The following is a 25,754-nucleotide window of genomic DNA, read 5'->3' on the forward strand; positions in this document are numbered from 1 at the left end:
TTGGGTATAGTGTACACTGCTCAGGGGTTGAGTGCACCAAAATCCCAGAAATCACCACTAAAACACTTTTCCATGTAACCGAAACCACCTTTATCCCAAAAACTATTGAAATAAAAATAAAAACTAAAAAAAAGAAAATATACTCACAATGAAATAAAATAAAGGAAATCTCAGTTAAAAAGTAGAAAATATAAAAAGTAAACAAATGGAAATAATAGACCTAAATTAAATTTAAAATATCTATATTAAAGCATTCACAAGGTGATCCAAACAGAATAATGAAGATGATAAACAGCCAAAGAGAAACAGAGGCAAAAAACAAAGCAAACAAATAGGAATAAATAACAAAATGATAGAGCTAAATCAGTAGATGAGACTCCTTCAGTACATTTTTTCAATATAGTTCCTCTGGACCTAAAGACCTGCAAACTAAAAGGACCAGTTATTCACCACTCCCATCAACCCTTCTCCTTCAGAATGTTTCCTTTGGCTCTGTCCTCTGAGCTAAGTGCTGGGTTCTGCCCTCTGAGTCATCCTTTCTTTTCCGTAAGAAATGGCCTGAGTTTGCAACTTAAGAAGCAGACTGAGAGTCTGCTTCCTGCACACAGAAAGTTGGGGAACCAAAGGTCTGTTTTTACTTTGCACTAGCTCTGTCTCTTCTAGTCCTCTTTGTCAGTTCCATCAATATAATCTCCATTAAAAACTTTGTGGATTTTCTATGAATGTCATTGGGATTCACCTATTAGATAAAAGAGCACTCATGATCTTTTTGAGACATGCTACTCTCTATCTTGGGTCAATGCTGTCAAGACAATTAAAAATCCTATTGTTTATCAGAGAGGGTCTATGAGACACACCCAAAAAACTTTAGAATATGAACAGTTCATTCTTTGGTTTACTTCCCTCTTCTCCTACTTCATCAGTGGCAAATAAAACCCCAAGTTGCCACTTTTTATATTTTTCATGCAAATCTCCCCAAAAAGATCTAGGAGTTCATTGGGAACTCCTTCTACTTCCATCCTGTGGCAGGTGACAAGGTTACCCAACTTTCCACCATTACAAAATAAGACCCCTGGCTTCTCATATTTTTCTCACTGTCCTTCAAGTCCTCACAATAATCTCTTTGAGGCCTTTCCAGTTTTACAGTTTCATGGAGGCTTTTTCCTGCTTTTACTTACCACCTACATGCAAAGGCCATGCTTTAACTTCTTTTTATGGGGATACGCCCTTCCCATTACCAAATTCTCAGCCAGCTTTTTATTGCTATATAAACTCCCCAAAAAATTGATGGCTTAATAAACAACCACTTCATTACATCTCACATTTTTGTACATCAGGAATTCAGACAGAACTCACTGTATGGCTCTTCTACTCCATGTGGCATTGACTGGAGTCACTCAGTGGTTTTCAGCTGGTGATGCCAGTGAGCAGAGCCAGAGGATACAAGACAACTTCACTCACTTGGCAGAAATGACATGGAGGCTGGACTCAGCTGGAGCTCTCTTCTCTCTCATTTGGTCTTTCAAGCAGGATATGTGGATTTTTACATGGAAGGTCAAAACTCCAAGAGACCTGGGGGGATGTTTTCCAGCCTTCTTAAAGGCAAAGCCCGGAACCAGCTTTGGGTCACCTTTCTTGTGCTCTGTTGATCAGTCACAGACCAACCCAGATTCTAGGGTAGGAGAAACCGACCCCATCTCTTTGTGGGAGGACTGTCAAAGAACTTTCAGTCCTTTTGAATCTGGTATACCAAGATAGAAGAATATTTTCCTAACAAAAGCAGCTCCAAAAATCCTAAAATCCATGGTGAAAAGCTGAAAACATTTCCTTTAAGGTCAGGTAAAGATAAGGATGCCAGCTCTCACCATTCCTATTCATCATTTTACTGGAGTGTCAACCAGTACAGTAAGGCAAGAAAAAGTTCTTAAAAATCTGAACAAAATACTGCCTTTATTTGGAGATGGTACGGAAGAAGACAAAGTAATATTTAATAGATTATTAGAATAGTTTTAAGTTTACCAAGATTTTAGGATATACGATAGAAAATTGTATTGAAAATATAACTGGTTTTAATATACCAGCAAAAATTGGTTAGAAAATATAATTTTTAATGATATAATTTACAACCGCAAGAAAAAATATTAAGTACTTGAGAACAAACCTCACAAAGCACACATATGCCCATTATAAAGGAAATTAGAAAATGTTGTTGAAAGATATTAAAGAAAACCTAAATCGATAGATAGGGAGCAATACAACATTTTTTAATAAGAAGATCCAATATTCAAATAGAGTAAATTTTACCTAAATTCATCTGTAGATTTCATGTGATACTGATTAAAACCTCAAGAGAGTTTTCCAGCAAGTTAAGCAAGCTGATTCTAAAATTTATCTCAAATAGTAAAGGAACAGGAAAAGCCAAAACACTTGTTAAATAACAAGAAGGTAGGTGGACTTGCCCTGCTAGATATCAAGTTCTGTTATAAAATTGTAATAATTAAGATAGTTCAAGGATAGGAAAACAAACTAGGTTAAAGGAATATGGAAAGCAGAAACAGTCCTATAAAGAGAAATATACTTAATTTATGGAAGATTATACACTTCAGATTAGTGTAGAAAGGATAAAAGTTCAATAAAAGTTCTAGATTAATTGGTTATTACAGAGAAGAGAATAAAATTTAATCTATACTTCCCAACATGTACAAAAGTTAATTTATGGTAGACTAAAATATTTTATTTGAAAGGTAAAACTACAAAACTTTTAGAAGGTAATATAGAAAACTATCTGTAGGACCCTAGGAGAGTAAATGATTTCCTAAAGAAGACCAAACAAAGGCTAACTGTTAGGATTCTCCAGGGAAACAGAAGCAATAGAATGTATGTATATACGGAAAATGATATAAGGAATTGCCTCACACAATTATGGAAACTGAAATATCCCAATATCTGCAATCTACACACTGAAGTCTCAGAAGAGCTAATGGTGTAGTTTCAGTCCAAATTCCAGCAGGCTTAGAACTCAGAAAGAGCTCGTGTTTCAGTTCAAGTCCAGGGAAGGAAAGAGCCAATGTCCCAGCTCATGGCAGGTAGGCTGGAGGAATTCTCTCTTATGCAAGGGAGGATCAGCCTTTTAGTTCAGTTCAGGCTCTCAACTGACTGGATGAGTCCCATCCACATTAGAGAGTACAGTTGTTTTGCTGATCTTCCAATTCAAATGCTAACCTCATCCAGAAACACCCTCACAGACACACCCGGAATACTTGACCAAATGTCTGGGCACTTTGTGACCCTCACATTGACATATAAAATTAGCCATGACACTCACCATAAGGGAAATATTTGATAAGTTCAACCACATTGAAATTAAGAACTTCTGTTCATCCAAAGTTACCACTGACAATTTAAAAACAAGCCACAAAGGAGGAAAGAACAACTGCAACATAAGTAACTGTCTTAGTCAGTGTGGGCTACTACAGTAGAATACCATAGAATGAGTGGCCTCATCCACAAACATTGATTTCACGCAGTTCCAGACGCTGCGATGCCCAAGAGCAAGGTGCCAGCAGATCCAGTCTCCAATGAGGGCCCCCATCTTGGTTTTCAAACAGGCACCTTATTCTTACTCTTGTATCTGCACATGATGAAAAGAATGTGCTCTAGTCTCTTTCTCTTCCTATAAAGACACTAATCCATCATGGGGGCTTGACTCTCATGGTCTCACCTACACCTAGTCCCCACTTCCGAATACCATCCCACTGGCAGCTAGGGCTTCAACACAAATTTAGGGAGACATGAACATGCAGTTTATAACAGTAACTAAGAAAGGATTAATATCTAGACTATGTAAACAGCTCCTATAAATCAACCTGACTTATAATCAAAGAAATAAGATTAAAATAAAAAAGAGATCACATTTCACACCCAAAATGATATAGGAGTTAAGAAGAAATCACTTAGGCATATAGTAAGGGCATGGGAGTCCTTGGTAAGGCTTTTCTCTTAATGAAAAACAGCCCCAAATCATTTTCTAACAAAGAGCAGCCTGTAAAGTCGAGTAACATTGATAAGCAAGCTGGGAGCTTGCACAGGTAAGTGCTGACAGGAACTAGGGACTAGACATATTCAAGATGGAGGCTCCATCTTCCCTTCTCTTTGTCAGCCACCTGTAGAGTAAAGAGCAGACAAGATGGCCTGATCAACTGGAAAGCCCATTTGCATAATAAGATTAGGATGAGGCAACCAGCCTTCCCCACATGCCATGTAAATGTCATACTTGATGGAACCAATGTACATAAATCAGACACTGCCTTCAGCTTGCATATAAAATCTGCTATGGTCTGCCACCTTCCTCATTTTTCCAACATCTCTCTCTCTCTCTCTCTCTCTCTCTCTCTCTCTCTCTCTTTCTATTGCAAGGGGTTGCTCTCCTCTCTCCTTTCTTCTGTCTATTAAACTTTCCACTCCTTAACCCACCCACATGTGTCCATGTCCTAAATTCTTTCTCGGCACGAGACAGCAAACTCCAGGGTATATACCCCAGACAAGGTGGCCATTTCAAAAAGATTAGTAAGACAACATCAAGTGTTGGTAAAACTATGGAGCAACTTTTCTACATGCCAGTTGGGAGATAAATTGGTATAATTGCTTTAGAAAATTATTTGGCACTACCTAGTAAAGATGAACGTGCACATATTGTGACCCAGCAGGTCTACTCTTGGGCATATAACCTAAAATCTTAGAGCAACTCTTATCCTTGTGTGACAAGACCTGTACAAAAATATTCTTACCAGTAATATTTATAATAGCCAAATTCTGGAAACAGTCCAAATGCCCATCAGCATTAAAATGAATACATCAATTATGGCATATACATATGGTGAAATATTATATGGCAGTGACAAACTGTAGTCACATACATCACCATAATATGAGACATGAGTCACTGAAGAATGTAATCATAATAGTAATGATAACGATAACAGTGAATATGTAAATTGCTTACTATTACCAAACTCTTGGCTAAGTGCCATATATATAATTTAATCCCACAAGAATGCTATGAGGCGTGTACAGTTACTGTTAGCATTTTATGGATGTGGAAATTATGACTGAACAGATGAAATAACTTTCCCAAGTTGATACAGCTTCCCACCGAGGTGATGAAGTGGGATCTCAAGCCCAGAAAATTTGAATACAGAGTCCATTGGGTGAAGTGAGGCATATTCAAAAATTGGCATAACCAAGCACTGTATTTGGGAATACACACATACATGTTCATTATGATATGAAGAAAACTATGGGAATAATTTACAGATTATTCCTCTGAGTGCAATTGAGGGGGAGGACAATTTAATAATTTTCAAATTACCAGAATTATTTTATTTCTTAGACTGAATGATGGGCATATGGTTGTTCAGTTTACTATAATTATTTAATCTTTACCTATGCACTGGAGATAGATAGATATATGTATATAGTATGTGAACACACTTCATGCTATTGTCATATGTGCTTTTCTCTTTATCATCTACTTTGCTCTCAGATTTAAGCAAGATTTGTCCTTAACACAAACGTGCAGTCTATAATAGTAACTAAGAAAGGATTAATAAAATATCTAGACTATGTAAACAACTCCTATGACTCGACTTCACTTATAATCAAATAAATACAATTGAAAATAAAAATATCTCATTTCACACCCACAAGATTGGTAAAACAACACCAAATGTTGGCAAGGGTATGCAGCAACTCTTCTACTCTTTGAAAATCAAAGCCAGCATATACACCATGGAATACTATGCAGCCATAAAAAGGGATGAGTTTGTGTCCTTTGTAGGGACATGGATGCAGCTGGAAACCATCATTCTTAGCAAACTATCACAAGAACAGAAAACCAAACACCGCATGTTCTCACTCATAGGTGGGAACTGAACAATGAGATCACTTGGACTTGGGAAGGGGAACATCACACACCGGGGCCTATTATGGGGAGGGGGGAGGGGAGAGGGGTGGCATTGGGAGTTATACTTGATGTAAAGGACGAGTTGATGGGTGCTGACGAGGTGATGGGTGCAGCACAGCAACATGGCACAAGTATACATATGTAACAAATCTGCACATTGTGCACATGGACCCTAGAACTTAAAGTATAATAACAAAAAAAAAGTAAAAAAAAAAAGAAAGAAAGAAAATCAAAGCCAGCAGAAGACTTCTTTCTTATCACACCCCTTCCCTGTAGAAGTGATTTGGTGTGATCTTGTCCATAAATTAAGATAGGAAAAAAAACAAAACAAAACAAAATATGGAGGAAAGATTAATGAATACTTATTTTTATTATCTTTTATTTTTAATTGACAAATAATAATTGTATGTGATGTACAATGTGATGTTTTGGTACATGTATACATTGTAGAATGATCACACGCCACATGACCTCACATATTTATCATTTCTTTGTGATGAGAACGTTTAAAATCCACTCTTTTCGAGACACATTATACAATGGCAGAGGAAGGAAATATGATTGAGGAGAAAACAATTGATGAGGTAAGAGGAAAAGAGTAGAAATGAAAGATAGAGCTGGAGATAAGGTGACACCAGAGGGAGACAAAGGAAAGAAAGATTAGCGCGTGTTTTTCTGAGTACACTGCATGGTTTATCTATGAAATGCTGAAAAGAATTCACTTTATGGCTTTAGACTCTTGGATATGGTCCACTGTTGTTGCCTGCTGGGAGAGGTCTAATATACATCCAACTATCCAGGGTGCCCAATGAACATCAAATGATTGATTTCTACCTTAACTTTAGCCACCTCAGTCACTACTCATCAATAATTAAGGGATATATTCATTTGACATCAAATGCAAAAAGAAAATCCAAAGACATCAAGGCATGGGTTTAAATAGATGCATTTACACTGATATTAACGTCAGCATATCAATCAATCTCACCCTGGGAGGGAGATAGGAATTAGTGTGCTCCTAGAAAGCATTTATTTGAACATTTTACGTTCTTATAACTCTATGCACTGAAAAAAGCTATTCCTTGGACATCAGCAAGTAAACTTATAAAGTATGACATGTCAGGCCCTGATTTATCACCGTATTGGGTATTTTTCAAGATAAAACACTAGAAACCAAAAATCTATTAAAAATTCCAAACTTACAATAATCAAAGAAATATGGATATGATCAATGAGACTTCAATACATCATATTCAAGCAGATTATTATAATATCTAATTTTGCAGAAGGTGAGAGAAAAGGTACATTCTCACATCATAATGCTTCATAACTTGTATAAGAAGACTTAATGATGTGCCTATTTTTGACATAATAATTTCATATCCAAGAACTTGACCTAAGGAAATTATCATGAATATCTTGAAAGTTTTCACTACAGGAATGTTCATTTCAATGCTATTATAGAAGTGAACAGTGAAAAGTAATGTCCAACCACACGGGATTAAATGAGGGCACATTTATTGAATGGAATAAAACTGCTTAAACGATAGCAAAAAAACAGAAAGTAACATCAAAAAATTAAAATATGTTAAATGGAAAAATAATTTTTAAACTTCATACATAAAACTCTATTGTTGGCTTGAAATAAAGGTTTCAAAAGGGGGAGTGGGAAGGAAAAATGGATGTGAAACCTGCTGACAAAGAAGTGTGAAAGCCTCCACAATTGCCTAAGTTCATCCTTGTCTAAATATCTCAAAACCTAACTTCTTGTTCTGAATCGTATTTTATGAAAGATAAGCCATGTGTCTCTAAAAGCATACTCTTCAGACAGAAATGATTAAAAATATTAAAATGACCTTGGGTTATTGATAACAAAAAGAGAACAAATGTAATGAGAATGCATTTTGCATACTGTCCCATTAAGACTTTCTGTGCATGGCTGATGCAGGAAACTAAAATGATCAGTGGTGTCAAATCCCACAGGAAAGTAAAATCTTGGGCCAGCCGGAGCTCTGTAATCACAGGTGATCGTTCATGAGAATGCCACTAGCCCATCTCCTCAAGTGATGTATTAGCCCTGGCTGATTGATTTAGAACTTTGCAAGGGCAATTCTAAAGACTTACGCATTTTTATTTAAAGGAAAGTTTCTTTCACATACTTCCTAATGGAAGTTTACATATTCTTTTCCATGAAAAACAGGGTTAGGGTAAATCCTAATGGTATTCAGGATTGTCTACCCCTCTCATATAAGTTTAAAGAGAAAACGATGATGAAGTAAGAAGGCAAAGATTTTTACATCTGAAAGACAGAATAGTTGAAGAGGTGTGTTTTAAAGAAGACATAAAAGTGATGAAGATCATGCTTTTGTTGACCATAAACACAGCCACCAAATCCCAAAATACTAAACATGAGCCAGAAAGGAGGTAGTTCTGGAACAACTTTACTAAACATATGGAACTCATTTTCCCCAATAAATTATGTGAGACAAAATTGGAATAGTCCAAGAAGGGGTTGGTCAGGGCTTTCTTGTCTATGGATTTAAAACAGAAAGAGAATAGTAATGTCCATCCATGAAGACCATCCCAGCAAAAATAGCCAAGCGCCTCCAAACACATGTTCTTGTGTCATTGACAGTCAACAAATAGATTCTGTGAAATGGCCTCTCTTGCATTTTTATCTGCATTGGCACCATGCCTGGTACATGGTGGATACTCAAAGCACATTTCTTCAATGACATTGAATACAATCTGCATATCCCAGCTCCCTCCAGACCATCATTAATCTTCAATCTGCTGTGTCCTTGCTCTTAGGAGAAGGAAAACTGGAAGTCAAAGACCCTTATGAGAATTAGAATCCCCCAAATACTTCTCAAACTCAGTAAAACATAAAAGTCAGATATTCTCCCTTTATAGAAACATTAAAATGATTAAGATAGTCACTAATGTATTCTTGAGTTTCTTAAGGACAGAAGTTTCTTAATGTCAAGTTATTATATTAAAAGGAAGCACATAGCAGGAATTCAATTAATAAAAATCACCTAATATTTGTATCTGTAATTTTAATATAAAAACTCCATTTAGCAAAGAATCTTATAGCACCACACCTTCTCCTCTTTTATTCAACAATTGTTTAATAAAATTGTTACTTACTGATCAGTTTTTCAAAAGGTATATAACTACAAAGTTATGATTTGAGTTTTATCTTATCTTTGGAGAAATAAAATTTATAGAAAATGATCCTCCCCGCCCCTGCCCCATCCCCCCAATTTTTTCTCTCTACCATCTTTTCTTATGTGGAACTCAAGATGCCCCATGCAGGTAGTTCAAAATGCATGACTACCATGCCAAGACTTCCAACATCTGTCACTGAAAGGAGGCAGACAAAATGCTATAAAATGCACTGACATGATGGCTTTTACAGACTTGCATGTAAAAAGTCTCAAGGTATTTCTTTCCAAATCGTTCCAGGGATCTTTCAAGCCTTCTGCTGAACCATAAGGAATGTACCATGTATTTACCACATTTCTTCACTGGCCTTCTGGAACCCACTCTTGCAGCTGCAGGGAATAACAAGAACCAAGACCTTCACAAGGTCCCTTGCTGTCACTTCACATATTAATCAAGGAAAAGTCCCAAAAGAAAATGTGTCCAAGAAATCTAAATTCACTGTTTCTACAACATCCTGATCACCTGCAGAGATATAGGGTGAGTCTAAGTCCTCAGAACTAAACTCCATACGTCAGACAAAACTAACAAATCAGAGCAGGGCTTTCATGTCATGAAATAATTACTAAGTGTAGAGGACAACAGGCATAAAAAGTGGAGGGAAAAATATTTTCTCTTGATTCCCATAGATACTATTTTTCTTACTTTGAAAAATTTCAAATCTACACAAAAATTAAAGAAATGTCTAGTGAATATTGGTATACGCTTGCCTATACACACCAACTATTAATAATCTTGTGGCTCCTACTTCATCTCTCTATATAGGTATTGCTATGGTCGGAATGTTTGTGTCCCCCTGAAATTCATATGTTGAAATATCTAACCCCCAGCATGATGATATTAGTAGTTAGAACTTTGGGGAGGTAGAACCCACATGAATGGAATTATCGCCCTTATAAAAGAGGTCTGAGAAAGACCCTTCATCTCTTTTACCCCATAGGGACACAGTGAAAAGGTGGCATCTATGAACCAGAAAGTAGGTTCTCACCAGACACCAAATCTGCTGATGCCTTGATCTTGGACTTCCCAGACTCTTGAACTGTGAGAAATAGATTTCTGCTGTTTATAAGCACTCCAGTCTATGGTATTTTGTTATAACATCCCAAAAGGACTAATACAGGAACCTACACACACCTCTTTCTGTCAAGCCATCCTAAAGTACGTTGGAAACAACATGACAGTTTATCCCTAAATATTTTAGCACATAACTCTCACAAACAAGGACATTCTCTCACACAACCTAACATCATTACCAGGCATTTGTTTGTTTGTTTGTTTGTTTGTTTGAGATGGAGTTTCACTCTTATCGCTCAGGCTGGAGTGCAGTGGCGTGATCTCGGCTCACTGCAACCTCTGCCTCCTGGGTTCAAGCAATTCTCCTGCCTTAGCCTCCTGAGTAGCTGGGATTACAGGCGCCCACGATCACGCCTGGCTAATTTTTGTATTTTTAGTAGACATGGGGCTTCACCACGTTGGTCAGGCTGTTCTCAGACTCCTGACCTCAGGTGATTCACCCGCCTCGGCCTCCAAAAGTGCTGGGATTACACGCATGAGCCACCACGCCCGGCCTACCAGGCCTTTTAAAAAGTGAACTCAGGGGCTGCAGCAGTGCTGGCTGTAGGTGATGACATGGTGAGGAGTGGGTTTGGGGCATGAGAATCACAAGGCAGTTTCCAAGCCTCTCTCTTTACGTCTCTGGGTCTTCTCGGAGAAACAAGGCTGAAAAAATTACTTTTCCCACTAAAACATACCAAGTATATGCCCAGCCTTCATGAAAGTGAACAGAGAAATGAAGCACCTTTATGTGGGTGGCCTTGGCCAGGAAATTTCTGAGACAGACCTACAGAATCAGTTCAGCAGATTTGCAGAGGTTTCGGATGTGGAGATTACACAGAAAGATGACCAAGGAAACCCGCAGAAAATCTTTGCATATATCAACATCAGTGTAGCAGAAGCAGACCTGAAAAAATGTATGTCTGTTCTAAATAAAACAAAATGGAAAGGTGGAGCATTACAAATTCAACTAGCAAAAGAAAGCTTTTTGCACAGATTGGCCCAAGAGAAAGAAGAAGCAAAAGCTAAGAAAGGAAAATCAACAACAGGTAACACCAACTTGTTAGAAAAGATAGGAGTGGAATTCCATATGAAAGCTGTGCCAGGGACAGAAGTGCCAGGGTATAAGAATTGGGTTGTGAGCAAATTCGGAAGAGTGTTACTTGTTCTTCACCTTAAAAATTATCATAAATATAAAATTATAAAATATGATCCCTCAAAATCCTGCCACAACCTAAAGAAGATAGGGGAGGATTTCACAAACACCGTTCCTATATCCAGCTTGACTTGGGAATTGGAAGGAGGGAATGACCCTATGAGTAAGAAACGGTGAGGAGACTTCTCGACTTCCACAGCCCTCCCAAGAAGACGATAAAAGTGCAGAGGGATGAGAGTTCCACTGGGTCTCTGACCATGAGTCCAAGGCCCAAGTGGGTAATAGAGAGACCACCCTTAACACAGCAACAGGCTGCACAGAAAAGAACTTGTGATCGCATTACTTCTTCTAAATCACCTCTTGTACCTGTTTCTGATACTCAGAAACTTAAAAATCTACCTTTTAAGACTTCTGGCTTGGAAACTGCCAAGAAGAGAAATAGCATTTCTAATGATGATATTGATTCTGAAGATGAATTAAGAATGATGATTGCAAAAGAGGAAAACTTATAGAGAACCATACAGCCCTCAATAAATGAATCTGAAAATGATCCCTTTGGAGTTGTAAGGGATGATTTCAAATCAGGAGTTCACAAATTGCATTCTTCAATAGGTTTAGGTATCAAAACTAATGTCTCTTACCATGACAGTGATGATATTATTAGAAACGATTGTGAGTATGACTCAGGAGATACAGATGAAATCATTGCGATGAAAAAAAATGTTGCTAAGGTCAAAAACAGTACAGCATTTTCACAATTGGAAAAATCTACAGACAAGAAAACTTCCTTCAAAAATAGAGAAATCTGTGAGCTTTCTGATCACTGTATTAAAGTACAAAAAAGAAAAAGCAATGTAGAGTCAGCCCTCGGTCATGGATTAAAGCCTCTTAATCACAAATCTCCCTCTCAGTGCAGTAGCGGTGACGATGCTGATTCTGCATCAGAATTAGCTGACTCTGAAGGAGACAAGGAGTATAATGCCATGATTTAAAAAAAAAAAAAAAAAAAAAAAAAAAAACTGCCTTCGTGTGATTCTTACTTTAGCTGATTTGGAACAATTGGCTGGCACTGATCAGAAAGTTCCAAATGAAGATACTGAGAGTGATGGACCAGAAACCATGACACAATGCAAGTTTAACAGAGGCTTCAAGAGCCCCAACACTCCCACTGGCCTCCACAGACGCAGACAGTGTATTTGTCCTGAGGACATTGTGGCTTCCCTGTTAGAAGGAGAGGAGAGCACCTGTGGCAAACAGAAACCAAAGAAAAACAACTTAAAGCCAAAATTCCAGGTTTTCAAGGGAGGAGGCTGTTTATATGAAAAGGAGTCAGTTAAAAAAAAAATCATTGAAAGACAATGTTGCCTCTAACAATATTAATAAAGATCAGAATTCCATGAAACATGTGGATCCCAGTATCATATCCATGGAAGATGGGTCCCCATATGTTAATGGCTTTTCAGGTGAACTGCCTCCATGCCAACATGCAAAGAAGGTGAATGGCCTAAATTATATTCAGCCTCAAAAAAGACAGAACACTGTAATCCCAGCACTTTGGGAGGCCGAGGCGGGCAGATCACGAGGTCAGGAGATCGAGACTATCCTGGCTAACACAGTGAAACCCCATCTCTACTAAAAATACAAAAAAACTAGCCGGGCGAGGTGGCGGGCACCTGTAGTCCCAGCTACTCGGGAGGCTGAGGCAGGAGAATGGCGTAAACCTGGGAGGCGGAGCTTGCAGTGAACTGAGGAACCACCACTGCACACTCCAGCCTGGGTGACAGAGCAAGACTCCATCTCAAAAAAAAAGAAAAGAACACTTTTGAGAGCCAGGATCGCAAGGCAGTGTCCACTAGCAGTTCTGAAAAGAGAAGTAAGAATTCTATTTCTAGTTTATTGCCATTAGAAGGTAAGAAGTCCTTAAGTCTTCGTGCAAAGACTCACAACATAGGCTTTGACAAAGACAGCTGCCATAGTCCCACAAAGACAGAAGCTTCAGAGGAAGAGAGGTCTGACTCAAGTAGCCTCACATCTCTTGAGAAATCACCAAAGGTCTTATCCAAGGACACCGAGGAAATCAAAACTGATTTCTCACTTTCTATTAGTAATTCGTCTGATCTGAGTGGTAAGGATAAGCATGCTGAAGATGATGAGAAGCACTTGGCAGCCTTGGAAACGAGGCAAAAAGCAAAAGAAGTGCAGAAGAAGCTGGTGCACAATGCTCTGACAAATGTGGATGGTCATCCAGAGGATAAGCTAACCCACATCATCTTCAGTTCTGACAGTGAATGTGAAACAGAGGAGATATCTACTCAGGAGGACAGCCGTCCAGGAGAGGAATGGGTGAAAGAGTCTATGGGTTAAACATCGAGGAAGCTGCCTGATAGCAGTGATGATGAGGAATCTGATTCTGAAGATAACAGTAACAAGCTCAAAATTAAACCTCAGTTTGAGGGCAGAGCTGGACAGAAGCTCATGGATTTACAGTCGCACTTTGGCACTGATGACAGATTCTGCATGAACTCTTGATTTCAAGAAAGTTACAGTGAAGAGGAACAGGAAGAGTTAAATGAAAAGAAAACTACTAGGAAGAAGAGAGCCTGCTGAAGAAGAAAAGAAAGCCCTGAATGTTGTACAAAGTGTTTTGCAAATCAACTTAAGCAATTCTACAAAGAATCAGTAGCTGCTAAGAAATTTAAGGACAGCATACATTATGATCCAACGAAGAAAGACCGTGCCACTTACGAAAGAAAAAGACACGATAAACCAAAAGAAAGTAAAGAAAAACAAAAAAAGAAAAGGGAGGAAGCTGAAAAGCTATCTGAGGTGTCCAAAGAAAGGTATCATAACATTGCTATGGATCTGAAAGAAATATTTCGAACTTCAAAATATACCAGTGAAAAAGAAGAGGACACACCCTGGAATGAGGAGTGTGGCAAAGAGAAACCTAAGGAAATCCAGGACCCTGCAGCTCTGAGCAGTGGGGCTGAGCAGCCCAGCAGGTTCACATTCTCCTTTTTTGATTCAGACACTAAAGACATAAAGGAAGAGACTCACAGAGGTGAAACAGACGGGTTCTGGGGACGAGAAAGACCCGTGTTTCCAACACAGCAGTTCCAAAGAGGAAGATGTTACTGAAGGAACAGATCACAGAAAGTCCAGTCCTGGAGAAGCATCATTACCTGAGACAGAGACCACTAGATTTTTCTTTTTCTCTAAGAATAATGAAGGACTTCAAGCAGGTTCTGATTTATTCTAGAGAGGAGCAGGAAGTAATATTAGCAGGAACTCTTGGGACGCCGGAACAGACAACCTGCCTATGGATTGTCGGAAGAAACATAAAGATGCAAAAAGGAAAATGAAACCAAAATAATAAATATCAGCATTGAGTATGATGCCGAATGTGAACAAGGCTCACCTAAGGAAACGGACCCGGAAAATAGTTTTAGCTGACAAAAAGAAATTTCAGAGTGGAGGAATTTTAAAAATCTGGCTGATGGAATATCATTCTGGTTGTCACCTTTTTCTGTGGAGCTCCTCTGCATTTCTTCCTAAGTAATTACTTCAGAAAGTTAAATTCAACTTCTTAAAAAGGAAAAAAAAGTGAATTCAATAACATCATTAAAATCTTAGCCATACTCAAATTGCCCCACTTGTCCTCAAAATGTCTCTTACAGCTGTTTAAAATACAGCATCCAGCCAAGTTCACACATTACGTTTGGATGCTGTATTTCTTTAGTCTTCCATTGTGACCCTCTGATCTTCCTGACACCAAATCCTTTGACAAGTCCAAGCCAATTGTTCTACAGAATGTTCCATCTCCTGAATTTATTTGACAGTTTCCTCATGATTGGATTTAGACAAGACATTTCTGGCAAGGACTCTACTTAGGTTATGCTGTGTACCTCCCACTCCATCACATCCAGAGGCACCTAATAGCCTGACCCATGGTCGCAATGGGGAGTTTGACGATTTGGGACAATGGTGACTGCCAGATCTCTCCATTGCAAAGGCATACTCTATCACGTCGTAATTAATAAATAATACATGGTGTGATTTTTCAAAACTGTGTGAATACCCCATCCTTCAACAATCTTGCTAAAAACCTCTGAATGGTTTTTAGCATTCAGAGATGGTTCTCACCTAAATCAATTATTATACCGGGAAGTTTGCAAAACAGATTTTCTAATTCTATAATTCTTTCTGTACTTATTAGCTGGCATTCTGCTTTAAAGAAAAGCTTTTCTTTTCTCCTTTATCTTCCTCCCTCTCTTTCTTTCTTCCTAATATCACTTTGCAATCAAGAATTGTTTATATTTGTTATATTTCAGTATAATTACTATTGTTTTTGAAGTTCAAATTATACCTAATTAGGTTAATAGGAGCCCTTTTCAGTCAGCTCCTTGGTTTTTTGATAGCTCTATCATTATTTGAGCATTTTCATAGTTACCTAGTCAATAAAATATTTCAGGTTAAACCGAGACTTTTCTTCCTCAAAATCTGGAATCAGCCATTTCTCCAAACAAGGCTAATTCATCTGGGTGGTAATGGGCACTGGATATGCTCACACTTAGGAGATGTCTAATTTGAACTGAAAAAACAAAAGATAATTCTCTCCACCAGCAGGTCGAAAAGTGTCGAAATTTAAAAGAAGGTGATGACTGGTCCAAATTTCTGAAGCAATAGAATTAACAATGAATTCTCCCTTTATTATTATTATCAGTAGTGGTACTGATATGTATAATGTGTCTACAACAATACTCAAGACATTACATGTGTCCAGTAACTGAAAACTATACATTATTCTTGTTAATAAAAAGAAGCATCAATATCAGTGTAAGTTTTATCAGACAAGAACATAGAGTATGTGCTTACATTTTGACACTAACTTTACACCCAAGTTATATTTTGCTTAAGCCCATTATAAATTAGGCTCCTTCTTGGGGTTCACATTGACCAGTATGAAACAAAGTGTGCCAGGCCCTTATCACGATATACGAAAAACCACCTTAAGAGAATATCTTCTGAAAGTAGCTGACAAATGAGTAATCCACACTTCTCCCACTTCACCCCCTTCTTTGAATTGCTGCAGCCCTAGCTGGGGCACTCATTACCTCTCACTTGGATGTTAGCATAAAGTTCTAAACTGTTCTTATGTTTAAGATACACATACTGGAGTATTTAGCAGTGACAAGTCATGAAGCCTGAAATTTACTCTCAACTGGCTCAGGAGGTAAAAAAAAAAAAAAAAAAAAAAAAAGTATGTAAAACAAATATGGCACAATGTTAACAATCGAATCTAGGTTCTGAGTATACAGGTATTCATCGTATTGTTCTTTTGTCTCTTCTGTGTGTTTGAAATTTTTCACAATAAAACAAGGAAAAAGAACTGCCGAATGGAGTCAACTGATTCATCCTCTAAGTTTTTGCAAAGCCATCAACATTTTCTTTCTCAAACCTAACGATGATCACATTACTCTTCGGTTCAGAAACAGCATTTAGGGAGCTGTGTATTATGTGGATTAAAAAATAGACTTTGCAGTCAGACCACTTGGGTTCAAACCCCAGAGTTATCACTTATTAGCTTGTGACCCTGGACTCAGGAAGGTTTCTTAGCCCCCCTGCACCTCAGCTTCCACATATATGAATGAGGATAATAATGGTACCTACTTCACAAAGTGTGGTAAGGATTAAATGAGCAAACAGGCCGGGCGTGGCGGCTCACACCTGTAATCCCAGCTCTTTGGGAGGCTGACGCTGGCAGATCATACAAGTCAGGAGATCGAGACCATCCTGGCTAACACGGTGAAACCCCGTCTCTACTAAAAATACAAAAAATTAGCCAGCCGTGGTGGTGCGCACCTGTAGTCCCAGCTACTCAGGAGGCTGAGGCAGGAGAATCCCTTGAACACAGGAGGTGGAGGTTGCAGTGAGCCGAGATCATGACACTGCACTCCAACCTGGGCAACAGAGCGAGACTCCTTCTCAAAAATATAAATAAATAAATAAATAAATAAATAAATATAAATAAACGAGCAAATACACATAACACACATAAAACAGTGTCTAACACATAGTTATACTCTGTAAGTGTTAGCTCTGTGTAGACTCAAAGTACTTCCTTCCACAGTATTATTTTTTAAAGAATTCTGTAGTCAGACACCTTTAGGAAATGTTGGGTTAAATAAAGAAAGGCTAGAACCATTTTGTTTGTTTGTTTGTTTGTTTGTTTTTTAGACGGAGTCTGGCTCTTTCACCAGGCTGGAGTGCAGTGGCGCCACCTCGGCTCACGGCAACCTCTGCTTCCCGGGTTCAAATGATTCTCCTTTTTCCTCAGCCTCCCAAGTAGCTGGGATTACAGGCACATGCCACCACGCCCAGCTAATTTTTGTATTTTTAGTAGAGACGGGGTTTCACCATGTTGGCCAGGATGGTCTCGATATCCACCTCGCGATCCCCCTGCCTCGGCCTCCCGAAGTGCTGGGATTACAGGCGTGAGCCACCATGCCCATCTGGCAAGAATCTTTAACTGTAGGACTGATCAGAGCTTTTAATATTCTAAAGTCTATGATGAATCTTCAAATATGTGGATCTCACATTCAGTGCCTCTCATGGGGCCAGTACTTTGAAGATCAGTCTTAGGGAAATGCTGAGCTAGATGATGAAATCTAAACTCTTTCACTTGTTTTTGAAGGGCTTCTACTACCCACCCATCAGTCTCACAGTCCCCTGCTTTCATTCCCTGAAATGTCTTTGGGCAAACTTCAAACTCTGCTACCTCCCAGTTTAACCCTAATATTTCCATGAGCTCTGTGCCATATACCCCTGCAGGGATTTTCCTCCCCTCTCCACCCATCAAACCCAGCTCACATGGCACTGCCTCTACAAAGGCCACCCAGATTCTCCCAGGTAGAATTAATTTTCCCATCCGTGCTCCCCTGAGTGTTTTAAAATTCTAAGAAAACACACGACATTCTTTCTTGTGTTATGAGCTTTTATTTCTAGGTTTCAAAAATAATTTACTTGGATAATTTGTAACTACCTAAGATGAAAAGCACATTCAAGTTACAGAGAGTCTCTTGTCCACCACTGATCTTCATCTATTCCCTAAAATCATTGTTTAATTCCTTGTGTGACACAGAGCATTTTTAACACATCTGTTTTTCTACAAGACCCTAAATTCCTAGAAGGCAGAATGAAATCTTGTCCATTTTTACATCTCTCATCATAGCTAACAAAGTTCGATAAACATAGTACATGCTAAATAAATGTGGGGGAAGTAATAAACTGTACCAGATCTGTGCCCACAGCAACTTTGATTCAAAATAGAAGAAAGAAAAGACGAAGAAGAAATTTTAAAATAATAGATATTTTAAAGCTCCAACTGTTTTCTCTTTATTTAAAGATTCCTCCATTTTGGATGGTTTAAATTAAAAGAAACTTTGCTGCTTCTCATTTTGAATTGCATAAACTAAATGAAGACAGGAATTCTGTAAACAAACTGAACATTTTTATTTCATTTTCATAATTGGCAATAGGCAAGATGCAAGAATCAGAAGTAACTAAGGAGAAAGTAGATGTCATTTGGACAGAAGCTCAGCCCCTCGTTGGCATTAATCCCAATGGGAAATGGTAATTAGATATGTTCAGATTCTGACCATCTGGAACTATAGGAAGCTTCTAAATTTGATTTGTGTTGGAGGAATTGTGGTCAAGAAAGGAACATGCACACAGTGATTTGGATATATTCCAAAATATGGCCTTTTGGGACCCCCAAAACATGTAATTCTACATGAAAAATGTGAAGAGAATAATGCCCCCCTTTGCCCTAGATCTGGTTCTTGGAAACCTGTCTGGAGAACACACAGAGTTAACTAAATATCCACCCAGAATTTCTAATCTCACAGTCAATAAACAGTTTGATACTTTGCCTTTACAATAGAACACCGACATATTCTACCAAAAACTCGTGCCTCTCTAAGCTCTATAAGCTTTAAGCATTCGGCACACATCTAAAGCAAAGAGAAACAGCTAAATAGTATACAGACTACACTTTGCTTCCACATGATGGTGACATCAGCAGAGCCTAGCTTAAGGCAGTTTCCAGCAACGCCGGGAAGATGTGGCTTTCAGATGGGAGCTAATGGCATTTGTGGAAAATGATAACATAAAAGTCCAATGGAGCTCTATAGATGGGATCCTAAGCCGATTTTTCTGGAAGATAAGGGCATTGAAGGTGTCTTATTGCCGTTATGCAGTGCCTCATAGTCTAAGGATGACTGAACTGATTGGATACGTGAAGCAAAGAAGTAGCAACTTGGCTTGGCTTCTCCAGCAATCAGTGGGATAATCAATGGCTACAGCCAAGTTGCGTGTTGTCAGCTAAGCTCACATGTCTTAGAAGTTTGGCCATGTTGAGAAGTCCAACATGGATATTGCCCAAGTTTCAAAATTTTTATAGGATCCAGTACCTGTATGAAAATATAATTACCTTGTTTTCTTCCAAAATATATATATATTTAAAAATGATACATATATTTATATATGAAAATATAATATATGTATTTATATATATAAGCATTTGAAATATCAGGGATATTCTCCTGGTTTTCTTCTCCATACTCCTAAAAAGTACATTGTTATGTTAAATGCTTCCATTATAAGCAGCACATCTCAGATGTGACCTGCTAAAATAAATAGGTTCTGTATTAGGAGAAAGTTGGAACATTGGTTTGAAGAACTTGAAAGAGGACAACTTCTTTGAAATCCTGGATCTGCCACTGACTAGCTTTGTACCCTCAGTCAAGACTGCAAGCCTCAGATTCCTGATCTACGAAACAGGGGAAATTCTACTGGCCACACAGAGTGCTAAAGATACAGTAACAGAATACATGTACAGTGCTTTTCTAGTACTACGAGGTCCATATCTATTATTATTTTTCAGTTTTGCTGTTTGAGAGTCTAGATAAAACTGTGATAAATGGAAAAATCGGTATTTTATTGTCCAATCTGGTCTTTTTTTCTCAACCAGAAATACATCTGACTTCTTTTGTATTCTCCATCTTAAAAACAAAGTCCATGGTGATTCACAGCAATAAAAGAGAGTAATGCCTGCTATTGACTGAAGCCTTCCTACATTATAAGCAATTTTAGTAAAATCATATCCTTGCTTGTTCCTCATGGCAAAACTAGCTTTATGCTTGTTTTGCTAAGAAACAAATGGACACACAGGAAGTTTAAACAACCTGCCCAAAGTTACACAGGTGGTAAGTGGCAGCCGTGGGGCTCAAAGCCCTGCCTGACAGCTCTCAGACACAATTGTGTCCCTGCTCAGCTGCCGTGAGGAGCACAGAGCAAGTTCCCAAAATGCTTCCGCTCCTTCTGAGGGGCAGAGACAGGTATGTCACCACTTGGGGACAACTGCCCTAAGTCCTCTACTGCTTCAACATACGGGTATCACAAAGTCATTTTCAAAGGTAAAAATGACACCTTATTTTTATATGAAATTCCTTAGGAACTATAGGGACATATTCCAGGCTGCCACCTACATTGATACTGTATTTGAAAGTTTGTAGAACTTTCCAACTTTCTTATTCTAGGAAAGCTACTTTGTTACTCCGGGAAACTAATAAAGAATCTCTGTGGTTAGACTGCTCCTCCGTGCTTCACTGTGTCCATGGAACATGGAGCATCTGTCACAGTGCCATGAGAGGAGGGAGCTCTTCCTTGCACTCTCCACCTAGTGAACTTACTCATCCTTCAGATCCTGCTGGAACGTCGTTTCTGAGAAGACTTCCTGCTCCCCCTCACATACCCCGAAGTCACTCACTTGTCCAGCTTTGTAGTTTTCAATACCATCTAAATGATGCCAGTTCCCAAATGTATACCTTCGACCCAGACCTCTCTCCTGCACTTGAAATGAGATCGTTCTGTTTGGACAGATAACACATAATTTTTTTTTTTTTTTTTTTTTGAGGTGAAGTCTCACTCTGTCGCCCAGGCTGGAGTCCAGTGGCATGATCTCAGCTCACTGAAACCTCTGCCATCTGGGTTCAAACGATTCTCCTGCCTCAGCCTCCCTAGTAGCTGGGACTACAGGTGCCTGCCGCCACACTCGGCTAATTTTTTTTTTTTTTTTTTTTTTTTTTGGTATTTTTAGTAGAGACAGGGTTTCACCATCTTGGTCAGTCTGGTCTCGAACTCCGGACCTTGTGATCCACCTGCCTCAGCATCCCAAAGTGCTGGGATTACAAGTGTGAGCCACTGCGCCCGGCCTGATGATAACACATAATTTAAACTTATTCCCAACACTGAACTCCTGATTTTTGTCCCAAAAACCTGCTCTACCCTCAGTCTTCTTCATTCCTATTAATGGTTGTTTCAGCCTTCTGTTGGTCAGGACAAATGTTTGGCAGTCACTTACACCTCCTCTGTCTGTCTCCTAAGCCCCGTCCAGCCCATCAGGAGATCCTTCAGGATGGCTTCAAAAGACATCCTGAATTCTACCACTTCTCAGCCCGATAGCTGCCACAAGGTCCAAGCTACTTACCTCTTTCTCCTGGAATCTTGGTCTGCTGGTTTCCCTCTTTGACCCTAAAATATTTTTTTTAATCACAAGACTCAGAGTGATTCTGCCATAAATAAAACGGTGTCACATCTCTGCTCTAAACCTTCCATGACTCTGGCTCAGTCCAAGCAGATATTTCAATGGCCATAAGGTCCTACATGATCTGCCTCCCACTACCTCGGGGGACACAGGCAACCCACAAAATAAGTGCGATGGAAAAATGTGAAGAAGGGACGTGAGAGAAGTGGCATTGAGGAGGAGCCTGGGACTTCGGCTAAAAGTCTAGGCTCTAGGGGATTTGGCCAAGTCCCCTAGACCTGTATTCATTCCTTCAGTTATGCTAACCTCCTTGCAGCTCCTTGAACTCACCAGATATGGTTCTGCTCTAGGGTCTTTGCATTTGCTATTCTCTGACTGGAGTAGCTCTTCCTCCAATATCCGCATGGCTCTTTCCTTCATTTATTTAAAGCTTTAAGCCATATGACATCCTCTCAGTAAGACCCTCTGTGACTACACTAGTCAAAGTCTCAGGCTCCTCCTCAAGGCCACTTCTCTCACATCCCTTCTTCATATTTTTCCATAGCACTTATTTTGTGGGTTCTCTGTGTCCCCCAACTCAAATACATTTCCACATGGACAGGGATCATTATCTGTTTAGCTCACTGGTGAATCCCTAGCACCTAGAATAGTACCAAGCACAGAGTAGACAGTCAATAAGTATTTGTCGAGTGAATCAAATCAGACCACCCATTATAAAATCACTTAACATATCTCTTTGTAGCCTTTCTCATCATTGTAATTGATCAATTTGTTAATTATGAGATTACTTAATGTCTCTCTTCTGCTAGATTATAAGTAGCACAAGAACTGAGACTGAGTCATCATACCACTAAATCCCTAGCAACTTGCATAATGCCTGTACTAGTCTGTTTTCACACTGCTGTACAGGCATATCCAAGGCTGGGTAATTTATAAAGAAAATACATTTAATTGATTTACAGTTCCACATGGTTCGGGAGGCCTCAGGAAACTTACAATCATGGCAGAAAGGGAAGAGGTACGTCTCACACGGCAGCAGGCTGGAAAGAGTGCGTAGCAAAAGAAGAGGGAAGAACCCTTTATAAAGCCATCAAATCTTGTGAGAATTCACTCACTCACACAAAAGTAGCATGGAGGAAACTGCCCTCATAATTCAATCACTTCCCACCAGGTCTTTCCGGCAATACCTGGGGATCACAATTCAAGATGAGATTTGGGTGGAGACACAAAGTCTAACCATGTCAGTGCAATTACTCAGAAGATGCTTACCAATATTTGTTGAATGAATAAACTGCACCAAGAAGCAGTGAGCATTGGATTCTAGTGCAGGCTCCGTATTTCTGACAGTATTACAAAGAGATCATATTCTGGAAGAAGTACCCTGATGAGACAATAAAGCGTTGCTAGATACATTAGAAAGAGACAGAAAACCTAAATAAGAACCACAGAAGTGACAAGGTACTTAAAGCAAATATGTAGATGGTTATGCCTGAGTATAGGTGAGCAGGGTCGTTTATGCGAAGGCGTGATTTGTTTGGGTTTTGAGGTGCGTTTTTTTCTTTTCTTTTTTCTTTCGTGTGACTACAATAGTATCATCTTTCTTCACTTACTTGTTTGCATCTGGGAGGTATCAAAGCTTCTTCAAGCAATAACAAGGAAGAATGTTACAAGATTATCTCAGAATACTCCAAATACATAAACCAAGTTACAAATCTGAATTGTCTGAAGGCTAAAAGAGAACTAAGAGAATTTTTCACTCTTAAGAATAATTTGGTTTGATACTTTAAAAAATAGGTTTATATATTTTCACTCCTAGCATACTCTGGAGAGTCTTTTTAAAACTGCCTTAGCATAAAAATACATTAAACTTGCTTTGAAATTGGGAAAAATAGGTTTCCTAGATTTTTCATTGGTGTTGTACTGCCATCTAGTGACCGCAAAATGTATGACTTACCTGCACAGCTGAAAGACAAACACAGGCTGTCAAGGCAAAAATCCCCAAGTAGCTGATCTGGCCTGTCAAGGTCCTTTCCCTTAGTTGAGAGGGGCACCCTAATAGACGAATGTTTGTTCTTGACATGTCGCAGCATGAAAAACTGAATTTTTGTGTTTGTCTATCAAACGCGCAACTTTTATAAGCAAGGTTTTGCTAATAAATCACTTTAATCAGACTTATGAAGGAAATGCCTTATTGGGAGTTATAAACCATTCATCTCTCCACTACTTCTGACTTCACAGTGATCAGGGGATTTCTCAGGTCCGATGGACCTCAAAAACTTTCCCATTTTCTTCAATGCAGAGGAGCTGTGAGAACACCGTAGTAAAAGGGAGGCATAGAGCAACTTCTTTCCATCCAGATGTGAACACAAATACCTCTGCTATTTCCTGACATTGACTATAATCACAAAATGACTGCGTTTTATAAAATTATTCATCTTCTAATAAATATATATGATTACACTCAACTGACCCTTAAGTCCCTGGAAATGGCTATTTACCTTTTGTGGAAAATGAAAAAAAACGTCTTCAGGATTACAGTATGCTCAAGCACACCCAACAAGCCAATAAAATCTAAAATGAACTAAACTCTTCCTGCCAAATAAGCAGAAACGTCTAGCTTATTTGCCTTCATTTCTCATCACACTTCATTTGTGTTTTTAAAAAAGTGACTTGTATGGTTGGTTGGTTTTATCTTTTCCTCAATAATTTCCACATTTATTTCTAAGGATAACAGAGAAAGAAAAACACCATATGATACAGAAATTGGGATACATTCCCTTACTTGCCTCTTATATAAACACAGAGGAAATGGTGGTGTGGAATTGTAAGATCACCGTGTCTGGCTAACATCTGAAATGGACAGATCTGAAATACAAGAAGTGCTCCAACTTCCAAAGGAAACCTCATCAGAAGAATGGATGCACATTTACAAGAGCAAACGCAGAATGGCAGTGCGGGTCTTATCATCTAGAAATCTGTTCCCATCAAAGAAGCAAGAACTTATCTTCTTCTTTTACTCAAGGGAATAAAATGAGTGCTTCTCATGAGTAGGATAACTAGAATTATGAGTAGTGCATGTTCATAACATAGATTTCTAAGAAGGAACAGTAGGCAAGGTGGGCATACAAATTCCAAAATCAGAGACTGAACCTTCACTACTTACATAATTCTTTAGTAAGTAATAAGTAATACTAATTTTATTTTACTTTGTCTTTGTTGCAAAATGTTAAAATAAAGTTGATCTTAAATGTTAGCTAAGGAGATTATCATTGCATGTGTCATTACATACTAATATGTCTTTTTTTTACAGTGTTTGAGGGAAAGATTGTTTTAAAATGGTTTCCCTCGTGTTTCACCCCGTTCTATGCATAAAGCAATAAGGAGATTTCTAAATACCTACAGCCTTTGTGTGCATTTCAGAGCATCTTTTCTCCATCCGTTGTGTGTCCTTTAACCATAGATTACCTCCAAAAAGTCATCCTAATCAGATGGAACAAACACGAGGGTTTTTCTTTTCCATTTCTATGTATAACTTTAAATATTTTACAATAAAGGAGTAGAAGTTCAAAAGCACAAAATATCAAAAACATATCCTCAAAATAATGAAAAACCAGTGGACTGGAATGGAAGGCTTGTATTAAGAAGGAAGGACTGATGGAGATTGTGGTGGACTTTGCAGACCAGGCTAAACAGCAGGGACTTGATGCTCAAAATGAGTGAAATTCAATTTAACAGCTTAATTGGAGCAAAAG

At 38.6% G+C, this 25,754-nt stretch overlaps 1 protein-coding gene and 1 pseudogene across 2 annotated transcripts in view; one reads left to right on the plus strand and one right to left on the minus strand.

The window, feature by feature from the left end:
- CPE (carboxypeptidase E) overlaps nucleotides 1-25,754 on the minus strand; it is a 536,015-nt gene that overhangs the window by 357,062 nt on the left and 153,199 nt on the right. The window contains exon 10 of one of the 2 annotated variants that reach the window (XM_050791823.1): nucleotides 21,731-21,763. The exons of the other annotated variant lie outside the window; for it this stretch is intronic. Within the exon in view, the coding sequence (XP_050647780.1) occupies nucleotides 21,746-21,763 (18 nt within the window). The 3' untranslated portion in view covers nucleotides 21,731-21,745. Of the gene's footprint in view, nucleotides 1-21,730; nucleotides 21,764-25,754 lie in introns of those variants that run through there. 2 annotated transcript variants of the gene reach the window in all.
- LOC126955345 (nucleolar protein 8-like) lies at nucleotides 10,959-14,876 on the plus strand (annotated as a pseudogene).

This window comes from Macaca thibetana, chromosome 5 (genome assembly GCF_024542745.1).
Source record: "Macaca thibetana thibetana isolate TM-01 chromosome 5, ASM2454274v1, whole genome shotgun sequence".
Taxonomy (NCBI): domain Eukaryota; kingdom Metazoa; phylum Chordata; class Mammalia; order Primates; family Cercopithecidae; genus Macaca; species Macaca thibetana.